This window comes from Selaginella moellendorffii, unplaced genomic scaffold (genome assembly GCF_000143415.4).
Source record: "Selaginella moellendorffii unplaced genomic scaffold, v1.0 SELMOscaffold_41, whole genome shotgun sequence".
NCBI classification, from domain to species: domain Eukaryota; kingdom Viridiplantae; phylum Streptophyta; class Lycopodiopsida; order Selaginellales; family Selaginellaceae; genus Selaginella; species Selaginella moellendorffii.
Window position 1 is genome coordinate 1,559,917 of NW_003314302.1, and position 16,536 is coordinate 1,576,452.

At 49.1% G+C, this 16,536-nt stretch overlaps 5 protein-coding genes across 11 annotated transcripts; 2 read left to right on the top strand and 3 right to left on the bottom strand.

The window, feature by feature from the left end:
* Positions 1-1,427: 1,427 nt before the first annotated feature.
* Positions 1,428-3,829, bottom strand: LOC9634524 (triacylglycerol lipase 1). Its single transcript, XM_024684581.1, has 10 exons — positions 3,713-3,829; positions 3,183-3,307; positions 3,022-3,123; positions 2,800-2,940; positions 2,637-2,747; positions 2,437-2,580; positions 2,323-2,369; positions 2,188-2,270; positions 2,044-2,139; positions 1,428-1,983 (listed from the first exon to the last, which is right to left on the bottom strand). The coding sequence occupies exons 2-10, from the start codon at positions 3,183-3,185 to the stop codon at positions 1,682-1,684; spliced, it is 1,029 nt and encodes a 342-aa protein (XP_024540349.1). The 5' UTR covers positions 3,186-3,307; positions 3,713-3,829; the 3' UTR covers positions 1,428-1,681.
* LOC112349693 (pentatricopeptide repeat-containing protein At3g09040, mitochondrial-like) lies at positions 3,731-7,396 on the bottom strand. 6 transcript variants are annotated; one of them, XR_002993475.1, is made up of 10 exons: positions 7,302-7,396; positions 7,201-7,239; positions 7,091-7,144; positions 6,994-7,038; positions 4,545-6,928; positions 4,327-4,472; positions 4,210-4,258; positions 4,049-4,151; positions 3,897-3,970; positions 3,731-3,776 (listed from the first exon to the last, which is right to left on the bottom strand). XR_002993475.1 is itself a non-coding variant. In XM_024684578.1 (7 exons), exons 1-7 carry the CDS (start codon positions 7,374-7,376, stop codon positions 4,228-4,230), a joined length of 2,784 nt encoding a protein of 927 aa, XP_024540346.1. In that variant the 5' UTR covers positions 7,377-7,396; the 3' UTR covers positions 4,151-4,227. The 6 variants fall into 6 exon arrangements, 3 of the variants coding, with proteins under 3 accessions (XP_024540346.1, XP_024540347.1, XP_024540348.1); XR_002993473.1 differs by having other exon boundaries at positions 4,210-4,268; XR_002993474.1 differs by having other exon boundaries at positions 4,049-4,154; positions 4,210-4,268.
* A 3,906-nt stretch (positions 7,397-11,302) lies between these two features.
* LOC9635157 (pentatricopeptide repeat-containing protein At3g24000, mitochondrial) lies at positions 11,303-14,261 on the bottom strand. Its single transcript, XM_002979585.2, has 2 exons — positions 14,164-14,261; positions 11,303-14,113 (listed from the first exon to the last, which is right to left on the bottom strand). The coding sequence occupies exons 1-2, from the start codon at positions 14,192-14,194 to the stop codon at positions 11,343-11,345; spliced, it is 2,802 nt and encodes a 933-aa protein (XP_002979631.2). The 5' UTR covers positions 14,195-14,261; the 3' UTR covers positions 11,303-11,342.
* Positions 14,262-14,293: 32 nt separating this feature from the next.
* Positions 14,294-14,915, top strand: LOC112349667 (pentatricopeptide repeat-containing protein At5g04780, mitochondrial-like). The gene is made up of 3 exons (XM_024684480.1): positions 14,294-14,416; positions 14,509-14,790; positions 14,844-14,915. Exons 1-3 carry the CDS (start codon positions 14,294-14,296, stop codon positions 14,913-14,915), a joined length of 477 nt encoding a protein of 158 aa, XP_024540248.1.
* Positions 14,305-16,519, top strand: LOC112349679 (pentatricopeptide repeat-containing protein At2g13600-like). Of its 2 annotated transcripts, none has more exons than XM_024684523.1 (4): positions 14,305-14,453; positions 14,509-14,593; positions 14,685-14,779; positions 14,844-16,519. In XM_024684523.1, exon 4 carries the CDS (start codon positions 14,932-14,934, stop codon positions 16,255-16,257), a length of 1,326 nt encoding a protein of 441 aa, XP_024540291.1. In that variant the 5' UTR covers positions 14,305-14,453; positions 14,509-14,593; positions 14,685-14,779; positions 14,844-14,931; the 3' UTR covers positions 16,258-16,519. The 2 variants fall into 2 exon arrangements, with proteins under 2 accessions (XP_024540291.1, XP_024540292.1); XM_024684524.1 differs by having other exon boundaries at positions 14,688-14,779.
* Positions 16,520-16,536: the final 17 nt, after the last annotated feature.

Consider the following 16,536-nt stretch of genomic DNA (forward strand, 5'->3'; position numbering starts at 1 on the left):
TAATGTTTTAACATAGATAAAAGTAACAAAATAAAAATTATAATTTGATGGTATTATAAATAATTCTTTAACTAATTTTAATATATATGTACATGAATTCATTAATTTAATTTTCAAATATAGCAATTTTACTCCTATAAATATAGATATGTTTAAAAACTTAATTCAATACTTAGTATATATATTAATAATAGTCCACACCAAAAAAATTATTACCAATTTTGTATATTTAAAAACAATGTGTACAAAATACTTTAAATTAATTAATATTGAGGAAACATGATTGGAAAAGGAGATCTACATGTGGAGGAGAACTTGATTTACATTGAACAATTAAAATTGAGAAAATAGTTTTAGGAAAAGCTTTTTTTTATCATGGTTTTTTACTTAATCAAGTAAAGATTATCACTACTTAATTTTCACACGTGTATTCTACATATTTGCCAAAAACTTTAAGCATTAATCATATAGTAATATTAGTGCAAGATTATGTTCTATTTTTTACTTTTAAATAATAATGATTTAATAATATATTTTATTTTTATCATACATTGATGTAAATTATATTTATCTTTGTTAAATGTTGTAAGCTCATAAATTTATTACCAAGCAGTTTATATTTTTTGTGTAAAAAATGATTTGTAAAATTAGATTTTTACTTGCCAAACAATGAATGTTAATCAATATAGTAAGTTGACAGTAATATATTTCAGGACATTATTATGAATGGAGCATTGATGTAACATTAGGGACTTTTGTTTTTTTTTTAAATATTGTATTATACAGATTTATAATTCTATAAATTTAAATCTTTATTGAAAAGATTTTCCCTTTCATTTTATTGTATCTAGGAATATATAATTTTAAAACATTTATCTTATACTTGTTGTTCTCATGAGAGAATATTCAGGTGGATAATAACTTTTATGTTTTCGCACTTACTTTGATGCATCAACATTAGGTTTTCTCCACAATGTAATCACAAGATTTTGTATACTTTGTGCATGACATAAGCATAGGAAAAACTTTTATCCCTTAAAATCATGTGGTGAAAATAAAAAAGTAGATTTTCTGAAAAACTAAAAACTGAATTAAACTGAAAAAGAATAAAAGAAAAGAACAACACATAAATCTAGAAATAACTATAATATCTGTCTTGGTGTTTTACTGAAATCATGCTGGAAGAAGATTTAAAACAATCTACCTTCTAATCCTACAGCTCTACCATATTTTGTATAACAAGCTTCTGAGAGTCAAAGAGCCAGGATCTGGAGGGATGACTCTTGGTTGCCGCACCAGCCCTTGGAGCAGCAGCAAGCAACAGCAATGCAGAGTGCATTGTCATCCCTGAATTAAGTTGGTTAAATATTTATACATTGCCACCATATGCCTGCCATCTTGGTACCCACATTATTATGCCAGCTGAATTGGCTAAAAGGCTGAGATCAATTTAAAAAGACTACAGAAAGCAAAAAGTAACAGGAGCTACATTTCAGTGGCCAGAAACATGTTTGAATCGGTTCCTCCATTGCAGCAAGACGGAGCCGATTATCTCACTCCAGATCGCCAGAGAAACTGGCAACTCCCAGTAGATCCCCTCGAAGGATCTCCAAACAAAGAAAGTCTCACACTTCCTGGAGCAGCCGCGGGAGAACGAAAAGCCTTCACAGGGTGCCACGTGTCACCCAGCGAAAAAGGAGAGTACCCGACCGTACACCTTGTCCTTGGCATTGAGGCCAAGCACGAAATCAAAATGGGCATAGTCGGGAATAAAGACGTGCTGTGGGCGCGAGGGGAGCTCCGCGATCAGGCGATCCACGTCCGTTGGATCCGAGAGCGCGTCACGCCCGCCGTTGATGAGGAGCAAGGGGAGTTGACTCGGGATGCCGGTCAAGTCGTACGAGGGCGGCGACTTTGACCGGTACCGCCGGAAGTTCTCGGTCGCGCCATAGTCAAACTTGCAGAAGGTCTGCGTACGGTACTCTGTACGATACAAGCATTTGTTTCCCGGAAAATTGGAAGGGAACACTTTTCTGAGCTTACGCTGTGCGAAGTGCTTCATGTTCTTGGCGGAGGTGTCTTGGAGCTCGTAGTTGTCGTAGAATTCCCATCGGCTGTTGTTCAAGCAGCAATTGTTCCCTGTTTTGGAAGATCCGAGTGAAATTCACGGAAAGGAAGATTACATACCAGTGAGAAGTGTGATCCAGTTCTTCTGGCAGAAGTTGATGTTGTTTGGGCAGAGGTAATCCAGGAGCTGCTTTCCAGTCCGTCTGTTTTGGAGCAGAAAAACTATGAGTGACACACGAACTTCCGAAAGCTTACGAGCGATAGGTGAGGCTGAACTGATAGATATGAAGAGCGTCATAAATCTGCAAAAGTCGAGAACCTTAATGAAAAACCATTCAGTGCAAAGTTAAGAAAACGGGTCGATTCTACCTTATCAAGTTGTATGGCTATCCCGGCAAGTCCGATAGGTGAAGTAAAATGGTGAAGATAAGCGATGGGAGCGAGCATTACTGCCTTCTCGATGTATTCTACCAATTGGCCTTGAGAGAATGCTGCAAATGCTGCTTGTGTTCCCTGGTTGTGGAGAAGAAAGCCGAAACTAAAAGAAAAGAGAAAAGAGTGCTGGATACCTCGGAATACCCAATGAACTTGATCTGCCTGCCAGTGACGGCATACGTATGCTTGATCATCGCAGAGAGGTCATACCGTGACAATTCATCCATACTCCAGTCCCAGAAGCCCTGCAAGAAAAGATTGTTTCGTCACATAAAACTTTCGAGAGAGAACACTCACTTGATCGCTTCTCCTGTAAGAAACATGGCCGTAACTGAAGCTTGTAGTGCGCGTGTTTCCAAGCCACACATCATAACCGGCATCTGCGAGGATATATGGCAAAGATTCAGAGGGAGGATTGAGCACCCAGATATCACCACCCTACAAGAACAAAACAACAAAATGAAAAAGAGAAAAGAAGAGTAACCATAGTGCCCAAAAACGGAGGAAAATGAAACTTACGATAAGAACTCCATGATACAAGAAGACAGGGCCTCGGCTTGCAGGAGACTTTGGACTCTTGATCCTCTGGACACCAAGAAGAAAACTGTCCTCCGTTGTCACCTGATTCACAGACCCAAAGCTTAGTTTCCAGACTTCCCTCTGCAAACATCAAACTTTACCATGTACTCCTGGCAGTCGTAGCTGTATGGATGAACCAGCTGCCTGCACAGACCATCGCTCCTTTCGATCCTCTGCGCTGGTGGAGCAACTGCTAGTGCTACTGGCTCCCGTTGTTGCAAGACAACTGCGACGATCAGGGGGAGAAATCTTAGTAAAATTTGCTGCCTTAACTGTCGGCACAACGAGAAATCAGCCGCCATTTTCAAAAAACTAGAGAACGAGAGAAGAGGCAGAAGATGCTTGTGTTGTATCTGAAAAGAGAAAAGGGAACGGAGAAGGGAAAAAAAGGAAGGGAAAAAATGCACCCAGTTGAGTTCTGGGTGTTTCACACACTAGAAATGGTACTTGGGAGTATGGCAATAAATACTAAAGCCACATAGGTCGAGCATTCAAGCTGTTGGTATAAAGGAGGGAAAAAAGAGGAGAGAGAGAGCGAGAGAGGGAGAGAAAAGAAAAATCCCTGGTTGTTGCTGATTGTCAAAAATCACTCTGTTCTTGCCGACTTTTACGAAAGGGAAGGGAAGCAAACCTGGGGAAGTTCTCGAAGCTTGTTTTCTCGCAACCTTCTTTTGGGTACTGTCGAGATTCCCTGCCTGTAGAATCAGAAAGGAATTAGAATTTGTCGACGATGAGAAGGAAATTTTTTCTGCAAAACGAGAAGACAGTGAAGGATTTTAAGACCATGCGATGGAACACTGCTGCCTGCCACTTACAAGAGTTTGGTGATCGAAATCAATGGAAGTTTTTAGCGTGAGATGGACTGACTGATCGAGTTAGTTGGATTTCCCTGTTAGGTGGCGAGAGAAGGGAATGGTGAGAAAACTAACAAGAAACTTTTTTGTACGAAAGAGAGAGAGAGACGTACCTTTTGGAACGAAAGAGCTGTGTAAAACGGATGCTCGAACGCAAACATAACATTTTTGTCCAGCTCGAGGAGGCTGATCGTGGTGCCAAGCCGAGCGAGTCTTCTGCTGGAATCAAAGCGATCACGAGAGGTTGTTGCGGTTAAATTGGATCGATCCCCACCTCGTGACACCTTTTCTTTCAAAACCTCCAGTTCACACTCCATTGAGTTCTATCAACAACTTTCGCACAGAGCGACTGTCAAAGACAAAACAAATCAAGACGAATACGAAAGCTTACCGAATTTCGCCACCCCAAAGTCAAAGAATTGTTCACGAAAAAGGAATGGATGGCTCGGATAAAACTGCAGCGGCACCAAACTTTGGAAAATCAAGAGCTTTGCCTCGCTGATCACTTTTTCCTCCTTCCCAAAAGTAGAATCTTCGCTGCAAAAGATAAAGAAAAAAGAAGCCACTCCACTGAGTAGAAAGAAGATCGAAAACAGAAAACTTACTCACTCAGCTGCTGAGTAGATGTTTGACATCAAAACATATCCAGCCGAATCGCTCTCGTCCAGCTTCACCAGAGCCTCAAACGCAAGCTTTCCCACCTCGACATTCTTCCAAGTCTGACACGCTGATAAAAGAGTCCTCCAAGTCAGTGCCGTTGCTTCATGCGGCATTGTCTTCACCATCTCGACTGCTTCGTCAAACCTGTTTGCCCGGCCGAGCATGTCGACCATGCAGTTGTAGTGCTCGAGCCCCGGTTCCATCCCGTGCCTGGACCGCATCGAGTGGAAAAACTTCTTGCCATCGTCGACGAGTCCGGCATGGCTGCAGGTGGTGAGAACCGAGACGAAGGTGGCGGCCGTCACTGCGACGCTCTCGTGATCCAATAGCATCTGATAGAAGAGCTCGAAAACACGCTCGGAGTCGCCTTGAAGGCTGTAGCACGATATCAGCGAGTTCCAGCTTAGCGAGTCCCTTGTGAGTCGCGAGTCGAAGACGTGCTGAGCTTGAGGGGCCTTGCCACACTTCCCGTAGAAATCCATGAGCAGCGTCTCTAGCGTCAGAGAATCCTCGAGCCCCCTCCGGCATGCAGCAGCGTGGAGAACTTTCCCGGCTCGCAAGTCGAGCAGCATCAGGCAGGCCCTGAAAGCGCAGGAAAACGTCCAAACTTTTGGAGAGCACTGATCTTCCACCTGCATTCGCTCGAAGAGTTCCAGTGCTGCCTTGGCCTCGCCGTTTTCTACGTGTCCCAGTATAAGAGCCGTCCAGGCCGAGACGTTCCGGCATGGCATGGAGTGAAAAACCACCCACAGCTCCTCCAGCCTACCACACCTCGCGTACATCTCCAGTAGAGCGTTTGCTACGGACATGTCCGACTCGCAATCCAGTTGCTTTCCCTGGCGATGCAAAGCTGTTCCTCTCTCCAAGCAGCTGGATCTCACGCCTTTCCCTGACTCGTCGGTGTTCCCTTCTTCTTTCGCGGCGATGTCGATGCAGGCAGTGAGAGCCGCTACTAAAGTCGTCGCGTTTGGAGCACATATGCCTTGAGCTTGCATCCGATCGTAAAACTCGAGAGCTCTCTCGCTTTCACCACCTTCCGCATGGCCGGTGATAAGAACGTTCCATGACGCCACGTCGTGGTGAGCCATGGCGTCAAAGACTCTGCGAGCGTCCTCTAGGCTCCCACACTTTGCGTACATGTCGATGAGAGAGGTGGCAATGAAGATATCCATGCTTCGCGACCGAGAGTGAATAGCCATCCCCTTTTCCAAGCTCTCCACCTTGACAAGCTGTTTTCCATCGATGAGCTGCCCGGTTTCTTTTCCAGCCAAGCTCGCGCAAGCCGTGAGAGCTGCCACCACTGCTCGCTCGTCCGGCTCACAAGCTTCCGGACCGCTTCTCATCTGTGAAAAGAGCTCCAAAGCCAGCTCCGCCTCGGAGTTTAGCTCGTATCCGACCATCATCGCCGTCCAAGTGATGACTGTCTTGCTCGACATGCTGTCGAAAACTCTGCGAGCTTCCACCACGCTGCCACACCTCGAGTACATGTCGATCAAGCAGTTTCCAACGAAGTTGTGCGAGTCACAGCCGTGCCGCCGAGCTACCGAGTGAACAGCCACACCCTGCCGCAACGCTTCCACCTTTAAGTTCATCCCGTCGATCCTGATTCCTTCTTCCTGTGCTGCTAAGTTCCCGCAAGCCAGGAGAGCCGCCATGACAGTTCTAGCGTTCGGTTCCAGCTGCATCCTATAGAAAAGCCTCAGAGCTTCGTCGTTCTCCCCGTTCTCCACATAGCCGAGAATGTAAACGTTCCACAAGCTCACGTCGGGGCGAGCTACGGTGTCGAAAACTTTCCGGGCTTGTTGCATGCCCCCACACTTTGCACAGAGAGCCACCAGAGCCGCGGCGACGAAGTTGTTTGCGTGAGAGCCAGCGCGGGAGTAAAGAGCCATGCCGCTCTCTAGAAACTCGAGCTGGCGAGCCTGGTTTCTGGTCGCCTGGTGTGTGTAGGCCATGAGCACCGCAACGAAAGTCCTGGAGCTCGGTGAGCATCGCTTGGAAGCTTGCATGGCGTCGAACAGCCGCAGAGCCTCTTCGCTGTTTCCATTCTCGACGTAGCCGAGGATGAGAGCGTTCCATGAAACCACGTCGCGGTGGAGCATATTGTCGAAAACTTTGCGAGCTTCTACCATGCTGCCACAGTTCGCGTACATGTCCACCAGTGCTGTGGCAACAAACAAGTCGGATTCGTGGCCGGCGTCGATGGCATCGCGGTGGATTTTTCGTCCTTTCTCGACGTCCTTGGAGGCGGAGCATGACTTCAATCCGGCCATGAACGCGCATTTTCTCTCGTGTTTTTGTGAGCCCGTCCTTGCTGAAAGTCCATTCGAATGCTGGAACACGAAGCACAGTTTTTCTTTGAAAATGATATAGGAAAAAGTGGTGAAACTCGACTCACCTCTCTCGAGTCGAGCTCTTTTCTTGCTGTGGATTTAGTTGAGCTCTGTGATTCACAAGAGAGAGGTGAGAATTCAGAGCCTACAAGCTTATCTTACCTTCGTCTTTGTCCTCGTGGAAGCCAAGCTCTCATCCAGAAATTCGCTCGAGTGCTGCAAGGATTTCTTTCTCGTTTCGCCTTGTCCTTAAAAATCGTGTCTCAACATACCTCTGATGTAGAATATCCCGGCCTAGGAAACGCGCTCGGCTGGAAGAACAAGAACGAAGAATCCATTGCAAAAATCTTGACAGAAATCAAAATGTAGCTACCTCTTCGATCCTGGAGGCGCCAGGAATGCTCAAAGCTGTTTTAGCGATGGCGCATTGTCGCGCAATGCGCCTCATTCATTCCAAAGAAACCTAAATGTGCCACGAACTGGGCTAAAACCCTCGAAGAACCCTAAAAGAAGGCACAAAATATATTCATTCGCACGAAAAACTTAGCCAAAACTCTCTTCTTCACTTCTTCTTCTTTCCTCCTCCGCCGCCCTTTTTCTTCCCGCCGCCGCCGCCGCCGCCACCACCACCGCCAACTTTCTTCTTCCCACCGCCGCCGCCGCCACCACCGCCACCTTTCTTCTCACCACCGCCGCCACCCTTCTTCTTCCCGCCGCCATCGCCGCCACCACCTTTCTTCTTTCCGCCACCGCCGCCACCTTTCTTTCCACCTCCATCGCCGCCACCTTTCTTCACTTTCTTCGCAGCGTCTCCGGCCTTCTTCTTTGCGGTTTCGAGCCCTTCTTTGGCAGTGTCCGCCACCTTTTCCACGACTTTCTTCACCTTCTTGGCGGTGCTCTTCACTTGATTCTTCATGTCGTGTTGGGTATTTCTCTTGCCTGGGAGAACTTTCTCTATCGTAGACTTTGGTTTCGTGCTTTTGACGCGGCTGCATTCTTTCCCGTAGTTGTTTTTGCTCCCGCCACCCTCGCTCAGCATCTTCTCATCCTCGGGATCAGCCCTCTTCTTCCCCTGTTTGTGCATCACCACCATCGAAATCCAAGACAGTTAAATCGATTGGACATCGCCCATTAGAGAAACTTATCGAAGAGAAAGGAGAGAGACTCGTTTACATATGGGCGATTGAGCAAGAGCTTCCTGAAATCTCTACAAATCGATGCCACTCCCGGGCTAGAGGCGGCGGTGGCGGCAGCGGCGGCAGTGCTGAGAGGATTGAAGCTGCTCAATTGGAACGGCGGTGGCGCCGATGATGCCAAGATCATCACAGCATTTGCGCTGGTCGCTGGGGAGGACCGGCATCTCATCAATTGGCCCAAAAGGCCCATTGCACTCCTCATCGCGATCTCTAGTAGTTCACTGGCAAACAATCTTTCCTCCGATCGATCGATCGATCGACGAACCGGGAACCAAATTTGAAGAGCGGCAAAAAAACCCGGGAGATTGTTAGGGATTTCAAATCAAAACCTTTTGCCACGTTGGCGTCGCCAAGATTTTTAACCCCCTTTTGCTTAACTTCTATTTTAAAGGCAATATAGGTTTGGATTAAAGCAAAGGGTTTTTTTCACTAGTTGTGAGATGGCAAGCAAAGATTTTTCTGGACTGTTGGTTCTTGCAGACGCTGCAGCCTTGCAGCCAAGTTTCCCGAAGACATTTATCCTGAGAAGGAAGCGGTCTCCACGGAAATCCATGCTCTGGAGGGCTCTACTTTGGTTCACGGCGGATATGAGCACCAGCGAGCCCGATTCCAACGGCAAAAGACGAGTGATTAACCAGGAAGCTGGGCAGCTACAAGAGAAGAAACGAAGAAAGGTGGTGGTCATGGACGAAAGTCAAGGACTGGGACAAAAGGTAAAGATACTTAAGATGGGCGATCGAGATGTCGGTTCAAGGACTGATGAGTTGAAAGATTCCTCCTCCTCTGGTGAAGATGGCGCGATTCAGGCGGCGGGAGACACCAAGAAATCGAAGTGTCACAAGTGGAGACCCCGGAAACGCGAGGATCCTCTCGTCACCTGCGATCCATCTCGTTGGGCTTTATTATTTGGCAAGAAGCTGACCGCCAGCGACGTGAATAGCCTGCACAGATTGCTCATCCCGGTCAAGTACGAGTCGATGCTCCCGAATGAAAAGGTTCTCGTGGAATTTGTGGACGAAGAGGGCGGAGTTTGGGAGCTCCGGTGCAAGAAAGGGAAAACTGGGAGCCTGATCACAACACACTGGATTCATTACGTGAGGGAGCACTCGCTCAAGGAAGGAGACACCGTTCGTTTTTACAAGAAGGTTTCCTCGGCTGATCCTAAGTTTGGAATCTCATTTGCAAGAACTTCTGGAAAGGCAAAAGGTCCTTCATACTAAAGTTTGGGCCGCCTGGGTTTGAGAAAGATGCCAGCGATCTTCCCGTTAGCCCCCTTGGGGAAGAAAAATCCCGGTACCGAAGCGTCCCCTGTTCCGTACAAAACTTGGAGAACTTGCTGGGGCGATCTCGAGATGGCCATGGAGTAGTCATTCGCGGAGATCAAATTCCCGTTTACTTGCTTCTCGGCTCCACGGTTTTGATGCACACTCAAGCCCTCGTCGGCCTTTCTTGTGTGATCAAGCTTGTGCCGGAGATCCGAGACGAGGCTTGTCAACTTTGCGACTGTGACGTTGTACGGACGCAGCTTGTTTTCCATGATCTCGAAGAGCAATGTCCGGATCACTGCGTCCTGGCCGGCTTGGACTCCCATCAATCCGGAAACCAACTGTTTTGAAGAAACAAAGAATCTCTTGAAAATCTTCATTAAAACTAGTAATTCTTTGTTACCTTTCGTGCTTGAATGCCAGTGACTCGATTGCTAGAATCTATGAGCGTGTTGAGACCAATGTACGGTATCACATATGCAGCAATGAGAAAGTTTGCGTCGTTTTCGTACGGATCAAAGTGCAAAGAACCACCACCATCAACTTCGGTGTGATTGTGAATGAGAGCCTTGCTGATGAGGGAATCCCACACTCCAACACTGATGTTTAGCAAGGGCCGGCAAATTGATTGTTTGTCCAGCTTATCATGGATTGCCCTGTGTGGGAAACAGCTTTAGAAAAAAAGACTTGAGAGAAAGAAATGTTAATTACCTGATATGACCTGTAGATTGGAGCCCAAGTTCTTTGGCAACATGCTCCATTCGTGTAGAGAGTCGAGCTTTGCGGCCTCCAACAGGCGGTGGCCCCTTCTTGGCAAGCTTTGCATTAACTTTGTCAAGCCCGTGTCCAAACGCTGCATGGAGGAAGAACTCGGCTTGGAGATAGTGAATGTTGAGAGCAAGGTTGATTCGATCGACATCGCTGGAGGTGAAGTTTACTGGCGGCGGTGGTGGCGGGCACAAAGGAGGCGGTGGCGGTGGCGGTGGCGGTAGCATTGGAGGCCACGGAAATGGAAAGGAGGGCCATGGAAAGTGCGGGATGATGTTATACCACCAGGGAAGTCCATCGTTGTCATCTTTTGCGAGTGATCTCGAGAGCCGGTTCAGGAAAATTTGATAGGCTTTCCAGAGCTCTTGGAAATCCTGGCTCGTGTTGTCGATGATCGAGTGTGGATGCTTGGGATGTTTCGAGTGCTTTCGATGGTGCTGTAGATCATGGTGGCCGTGATGAACCACTTGATCCTTCTGTGAACTCACAGCTGACGCACTAAAGCAATCGATCGAAAGCAGCAGCAGCAGTGGCAGGAATTTGCCAATCATTTTGCCCGGACGACAGTTACTTTCAACTGACTGTGACCCTAAAGGATATCCAGGGATGTTTTAATCAAATTAAATCATTAAAATGTTTATTTGTTCAAATTTCTTGCAAAAATGAGAGATGGGATGTCTTGGAACAAAGATATATATATTTTTATTACTATAACTTAAGTAAGTGTGTGAATTTTCATAGATCTTTGAGAAGTTCCTCCAAGTCGACCTTGTCCAATCTGAACTCTTCAAGTAGTTCTTGATTCATCACGAGTTCGTTGTCCACCTTTCTGGGTTCTCCAAGTTCAAAGAAACTTGCGTGATCCATCTGGGATCCTTCCAGATCCATCAACGCTGGAGGATACAGGGCGATCCTCTTGTGTGGAGAACGCTTCCTCTTGGTCGACCAAGTTAAACTCTTCGAAGAACGGGGACGTGGAGAACGCTTCCTCTTGTTACACCAAGTCGGCTTTAAGGAAATTGGGGATGGATGATCAATCGAAGAACTCGAGTGAGAACCCATTGTCTTTCCTTCTGATCCCTTACCTTCATGGATTTATAGAAAACTAAACTACCCTTTGTGTTAATAACCACCTTTTTGCTTTGTTCCTTATTTTAAAAATAAATTAAATAAAATTTAACCGAATTACCAATAGTCTCCACAAGAGCACGTCCCATTGTCAAAGTGATGGAAGCGATGGCTGTCTCTCACCACAATCTCTCTTCCCGTGATCTTGGAGATAAACTTGGTGGCAGTGTGACAGTCCCCACACACGCGCAAGTTCTTGATGATCCTCAGCGAAGTTCCCGGGGCCGTGCTGATCAACCCAAACGCAATCGCCAGCTTCTCGCTGTGATACGAGAGCAAGCGCTTCTTTTGCTCGTCCCCCACGTCGTGAAGCATGAGAGTGGTGTCTGGAGTGTATCCCGCCTTGGCCATCTCCAAGCTCAGCCTCTCCAGCTCCTCCAAGATCTCCGGAGTTCGAGCATTCGTCGTGTCCCCCGTGAAGAACTCGTGGACTCTTCGCTTCACCGCGATGGAGCTGAAAGCCGGCTCCTTCCTGATGTTCTTCTCGTACATGAGCCTCCGGATCTTGGCCCCCTCGTCCTTCTTCCCGACTTCGTCGTAGAGATTCGACAGCACCACGTACGCCGCGGAGCGATCCGGCGTGAGCTCCATCAAGTGCTCGGCAGACTTTCTCGCTCGCTCCACGTCCTTGTGAACTTTGGAGGCTCCCAGCATCGTGGAGTGGATCACCCGGTCGGGCTTGAGAGGCGCCGCGGCTATAAACTTCTCGGCAGCATCGAGCTTCCCGGCTCTGGCTATGAGGTCCACCATGCAGTAGTAGTGCTCGGCTCGCGGGGAGATCGTCGGGAAGTCGTGGAGGAGCGACACGAAGAGCTGGACGCCGTCTTTGACGAGGCCACCGTGGCTGCAAGCCGAGACGACGCTGACGAAAGTCACGTCGTTGGGAAGCTTGCCTTCGTGGTTCATCCGCCGAAAGAATCGAAGAACTTGGTCCGCGTGGCCGTGCTGAGCGAAGGCCGATATCATCCCGTTCCAGGAGATCACGTCCGGCAGTGGCATTTTCCCGAACATCTTTCTTGCGAGTACCAGACTCCCCGACTTTGCGTACATGTTTAGAACCGCGTTCGCCACTGTCATGTTGCTCTCCAGCCCGGTTTCTCGTATGCGATCGTGGAGTAGCTTTCCTTCGGCGAGTGAGGCCTGTGCTGCGCAAGCCGAGAGAGCAGCGACGAAGGAGATTACATCCGGCATGAACCCGTGGAGCTGCATTTGCTGGAAAAGCAACAGTGCCTCGGAGGAGAGCCTAGGCTGAGCGGCGTAAGCTGTGATCATCGCGTTCCAGGACACCTGGTCTCGAGCTTTCATGGCTCGGAACACCCGGGACGCGTCGTCGGTGCTCTTGCAGCTCCCGTACATGTCGAGGATGGCGTTGTCCAGCATCACGTCGGCTTTGATACCGCTCTCGACGATCCACGAGTGGATCATCCTCCCTTTTGCTAGAGCCTCCGAGGCAGCACACAACGGGAGAGCATTGACGAAACTGATCTTGTCCGCCTTTACGCCGTCGAGCTGCATCAGATGGAGGAGGTGGAGAGCCTCCGGATGCTGCGAGTGCTGGCCGTGAGCTGCGATGATGGTGTTCCACGAGATCACGTCCCTATGCTGCATGGAGCGGAAAACCTCCACAGCTTCTTCCAGGCTTCCACACTTTCCATACATGTTGATGAGAGCGTTTCCTGCGTTGACGTGCCTGTCAAACCGGATCTCTCGCATGAAGCCGTGAATCATCCTCCCCTCTTCCAATCCTCTCGGCCCGGAGCAAGCGTTGAGCACCGCCATACACGCGATCCTGTCCAGCTTCACGCCCTCGAGCAGCATCACCTTGAAGAGCTCGAGAGCCTCGTCCCAGCGCTCGCGCTGGGTATACTGCGTGATCATCGCAGTCGCCAGTATCAGCTCTAGCCGGTGCCTCGAGAAAGCTCGGAAAGCTTGCTCTAGATCTCCACAGCTTCCATAAAAGTTGACGAGAGCAGTGGCGAAACTAGAGTCGTGTAGATGATCATGTTCTCTCTCCTCGACGCAAAGCTTGACGAGCTTTGCCACCTCGAGATCCTTGAGCTTGGAGCAAGCATCAAGCACTCCAATGAAGGTGATTCTCTCGGCCTTGACCCCTTCCAGCAGCATCGCGTAGAACACCTGGATTGCCTGCTCGTGATGATCTTGCTGCGCGTAGGCAGTGATCATCGCATTCCACTCTACCACCCTCTTGTGGCGAATCCCATCGAAAACTTTCCTGGCATCCTCCACGCTGCTACACTTCCCATACATGTGGAGCAACGTAGTGCTCACGTAGTGATCGCTCTCCATCGCCGTTCCTCGCAAGACCCCGTGAATCCTTCTTCCTTCCTCGAGAAGCTCTGGATCAGCCGAGCAAGCGCCAAGAACAGCCACAAAGTTCCTGTTAACCGGAGCCACCCCTTCCAGCTGCATCGATCGGAAGAGATGGAGCGCTTGCTCGCTATCACCGATCTGTCCGTGAGCGCGAATCAATCTCGCCCAGGTGAGCGCGTCCTGGACGGGCATTCGATCGAAGCACGCCTTGGCATCGATCAAGCTGCCGCAATCCACATACATCCTCACTAGCAAGTCGCCCATGAACGGCCCCCTGTCCATGGCGCTCTTGCAAATCCGTGCGTGGACCTCCTTGCCGAGATCTAGAGACCTGGAATCCGCGACAACGTCGAGGAGATCGGCGTAGATCCTGGTATCGTCTTGCCGCTGCTGTGGATCTTCGTCTATCCATTTTAATCGCCGCTTGAGCCATGAATCTAGGCTGCCGGAGCTACCGAGAGCGCGATGGATGGAGATGTGAGAGAGGAGATGATAGCCTAGAACACAATGCGAGAGCTGTGAGTCGATCGATCGATGGACAACGCACCTGTTCTTGCTTGCTGGAGCTGCGATAGCATCGGTTTGCCCTCATTGGTGATCGATCCATCCCTCTAGCGGCATTGCTTCCATGCCCTAGCTCTACCATTGCTCCCGCCCTAGCTCAAAATTTAGGGTTTATGGAGGAAGAGCTCCAGCGCCTTGGAATCCGTCGAGATCACACGGCGCCTCGATTTCCAGGAGATTCTGGGGATGTTTTCAAGATCCTGGATTGTTCTTCCATCGCAGACACGGCGATTCTTGTGCGAGGCCATCCACGGCACGGCAGCGCAGGGAAATGTGAGTGATTTTCTTTGCTTGTTCTTCAAAGATTTTGAGATTCTTCGTGTTCCAGCGCCTAGATTTCGAGGGATCGATCACAATCAAGGACTGCATTGCCGGTTTGAAGGCCTGCGGCAGCTCTGGCGATCTCGAGCGAGGTAAGCAGCTCCATCTTGCCGCAAGGGAGGCTGGAATAGATTCAAACAAGTTCGTTTCTACCGCGCTGATCGTCATGTATGGTAAATGCAGCAGCTCAATGCGCGAGGCTCGCCAGATCTTCGATGGGATGCTTCACAAGGATGTAGCTGTGTGGAACGCTCTCATCGCGGGATACGTGGAGAATGGTGAGAGTGAAGTAGCTCTGGAGATTTTCTCGAGCTTACAGTGCTGTGGTGTTCCAAATTCCAGGACTTTCGTGGCCGCGATCACGGCTTGCAGCGAGCTAGCCTCCAGAGAAGATGGTGCCAAGGGGAGAACTAGATGGCTAGAGAAAGGGATGGATTTGCACGCTCAAGCGAGAAGACAAGGCTGTGACTTTGCCAACCAGTTCGTTTCCAATGCCTTGATCGATATGTACGCGAAGAGTGGGAGCATGGCTGATGCGCGACGTGTCTTCGACAGGATGTCGGATCACACAGTGGTTTCGTGGACTGCTTTGATGCTGGGATACACAGAAAATGGAGAGGCTGGCTTGACTTTGGATCTGCTGGGGTGTATGGAAGGTCGAGGCTGTGAACCAAATGCAAGAACTTTCATGGCTGGAGGAATGGCCTGCATAGCTTTGGCAGTCGAGGAGAAGATCAACGGCGAAGTTGTGAAGGTCAGGTGCTGCGAGCTGGGGGCCGGAATCCATTCTTTGGCCGTGAGAAGCAGAAGTTCCGACGTTTTTCTCGCCAACACTTTGATCGATCTTTTTTCAAAGTGTGGGAGCATGGTGAAAGCTCGAAGTGTCTTTGAGAAGATGCCGTGTCACAACGTTGTCTCCTGGACGGCATTGACGATCGGGTATGCTGAAAACGGTGAAGGGGAACAGGCATTGGAAAGTTTCTCACTCATGAGGGCTACAGGTGTTCCACCGGATGGCCGTGCTTTTCTCGCAGCTCTCGTCGCCAGTGGTAGTGTAGCGGCACTCGGTGCTGGGAAAAGGATACAGGGAGATGTTTACAGATTTGGGATGGAGAAGGATGCGATTGTGCCATCGTGTCTTGTGGACTTCTACGGCAAATGTGGCTGCGTTCTCGCAGCTCGCCAGCTCTTCGACTCGCTCACTTCTGGAGCAGACTTGACGACTTGGAACTCTTTGATAGTAGCATACAGCCGACGAGGTGACACCACGCAAGCGTTCGAGTTGTTTCACCGGATGGAAGACGAAGGTGTCCAGGCCGACGGTATCACCTTCCTGGCTCTCCTGTCAGCGTGCAGTCACGTTGGTCTTCTCGACAAAGGCCGACGGTGCTTCCATTCGATGCTCCCGGGATACAACGTGAGGCCTGGCTTGGATCACTACCACTGCATGGTTGATATCCTTGGGAGGGGCAACGAGCTCGAGGAAGCCTTGGCGTTGGTGAAGTCCATGCCTTTTAAACCAGATGCCTTGACATGGAGGACGGTTCTAGCTGCTTGCCGCAAGTGGAAGAATGTGGAACTTGGAAGGCTGGCCTTCGAGAGACTGGTAGAGCTGGATGGAAGTAATGGCGCCGCTTACGTGCTTATGGGGGCCATCTACGGCAGCACAGGAATGTGGGAGGAGCAAGCGAAGATTTTGAGCTTGAGAAACGTTGTTGAAGTGGAAAGAGCCGAGACAAAGCTTGTGAAGTCATAAATCCTCGGGAAGCAGTGATGGAAAAGTCCCCACCCTTACGCCGCTCGGAACAAATCAGGCTGTGTTTCCTTTATGGTGCGTGTGCCATTACATCACACACGACGTGCTGGATGACCTCTGGCTCAACAGCTCGGAACTTCTCGTCTATCTCCGAAGCAGCATATCATGTGGTCTTTTTTATCTTTTCCATGTACTCACGATCGAGACCCGCGATTGAGACAAATGTTCGAGAGGCAATGGAACGCCACCATAACATTCGAGATACTGGTGCACGTATAG

Coding starts and splice junctions, on each gene's coding strand:
- LOC9635157 (XM_002979585.2), bottom strand. CDS start 14,194: ATGCTATCGCAGCTCCAGCAAGCAAGAACAG. Junction 14,114..14,163: donor GCTCCAGCAAGCAAGAACAG/GTGCGTTGTCCA, acceptor ATTGTGTTCTAG/GCTATCATCTCCTCTCTCAC.
- LOC9634524 (XM_024684581.1), bottom strand. Junction 2,581..2,636: donor AGTTCATTGGGTATTCCGAG/GTATCCAGCACT, acceptor CTCCACAACCAG/GGAACACAAGCAGCATTTGC. Junction 2,370..2,436: donor TAGCCATACAACTTGATAAG/GTAGAATCGACC, acceptor CGACTTTTGCAG/ATTTATGACGCTCTTCATAT.
- LOC112349667 (XM_024684480.1), top strand. CDS start 14,294: ATGGAGGAAGAGCTCCAGCGCCTTGGAATCCGTCGAGATCACACGGCG. Junction 14,417..14,508: donor TCGCAGACACGGCGATTCTT/GTGCGAGGCCAT, acceptor TTCGTGTTCCAG/CGCCTAGATTTCGAGGGATC. Junction 14,791..14,843: donor TGGAGAATGGTGAGAGTGAA/GTAGCTCTGGAG, acceptor TCCAAATTCCAG/GACTTTCGTGGCCGCGATCA.
- LOC112349693 (XM_024684578.1), bottom strand. CDS start 7,376: ATGAGGCGCATTGCGCGACAATGCGCCATCGCTAAAACAGCTTTGAGC. Junction 7,240..7,301: donor GCGCCTCCAGGATCGAAGAG/GTAGCTACATTT, acceptor TTGTTCTTCCAG/CCGAGCGCGTTTCCTAGGCC. Junction 7,039..7,090: donor CCACGAGGACAAAGACGAAG/GTAAGATAAGCT, acceptor TGTGAATCACAG/AGCTCAACTAAATCCACAGC.
- LOC112349679 (XM_024684523.1), top strand. CDS start 14,932: ATGGATTTGCACGCTCAAGCGAGAAGACAAGGCTGTGACTTTGCCAAC.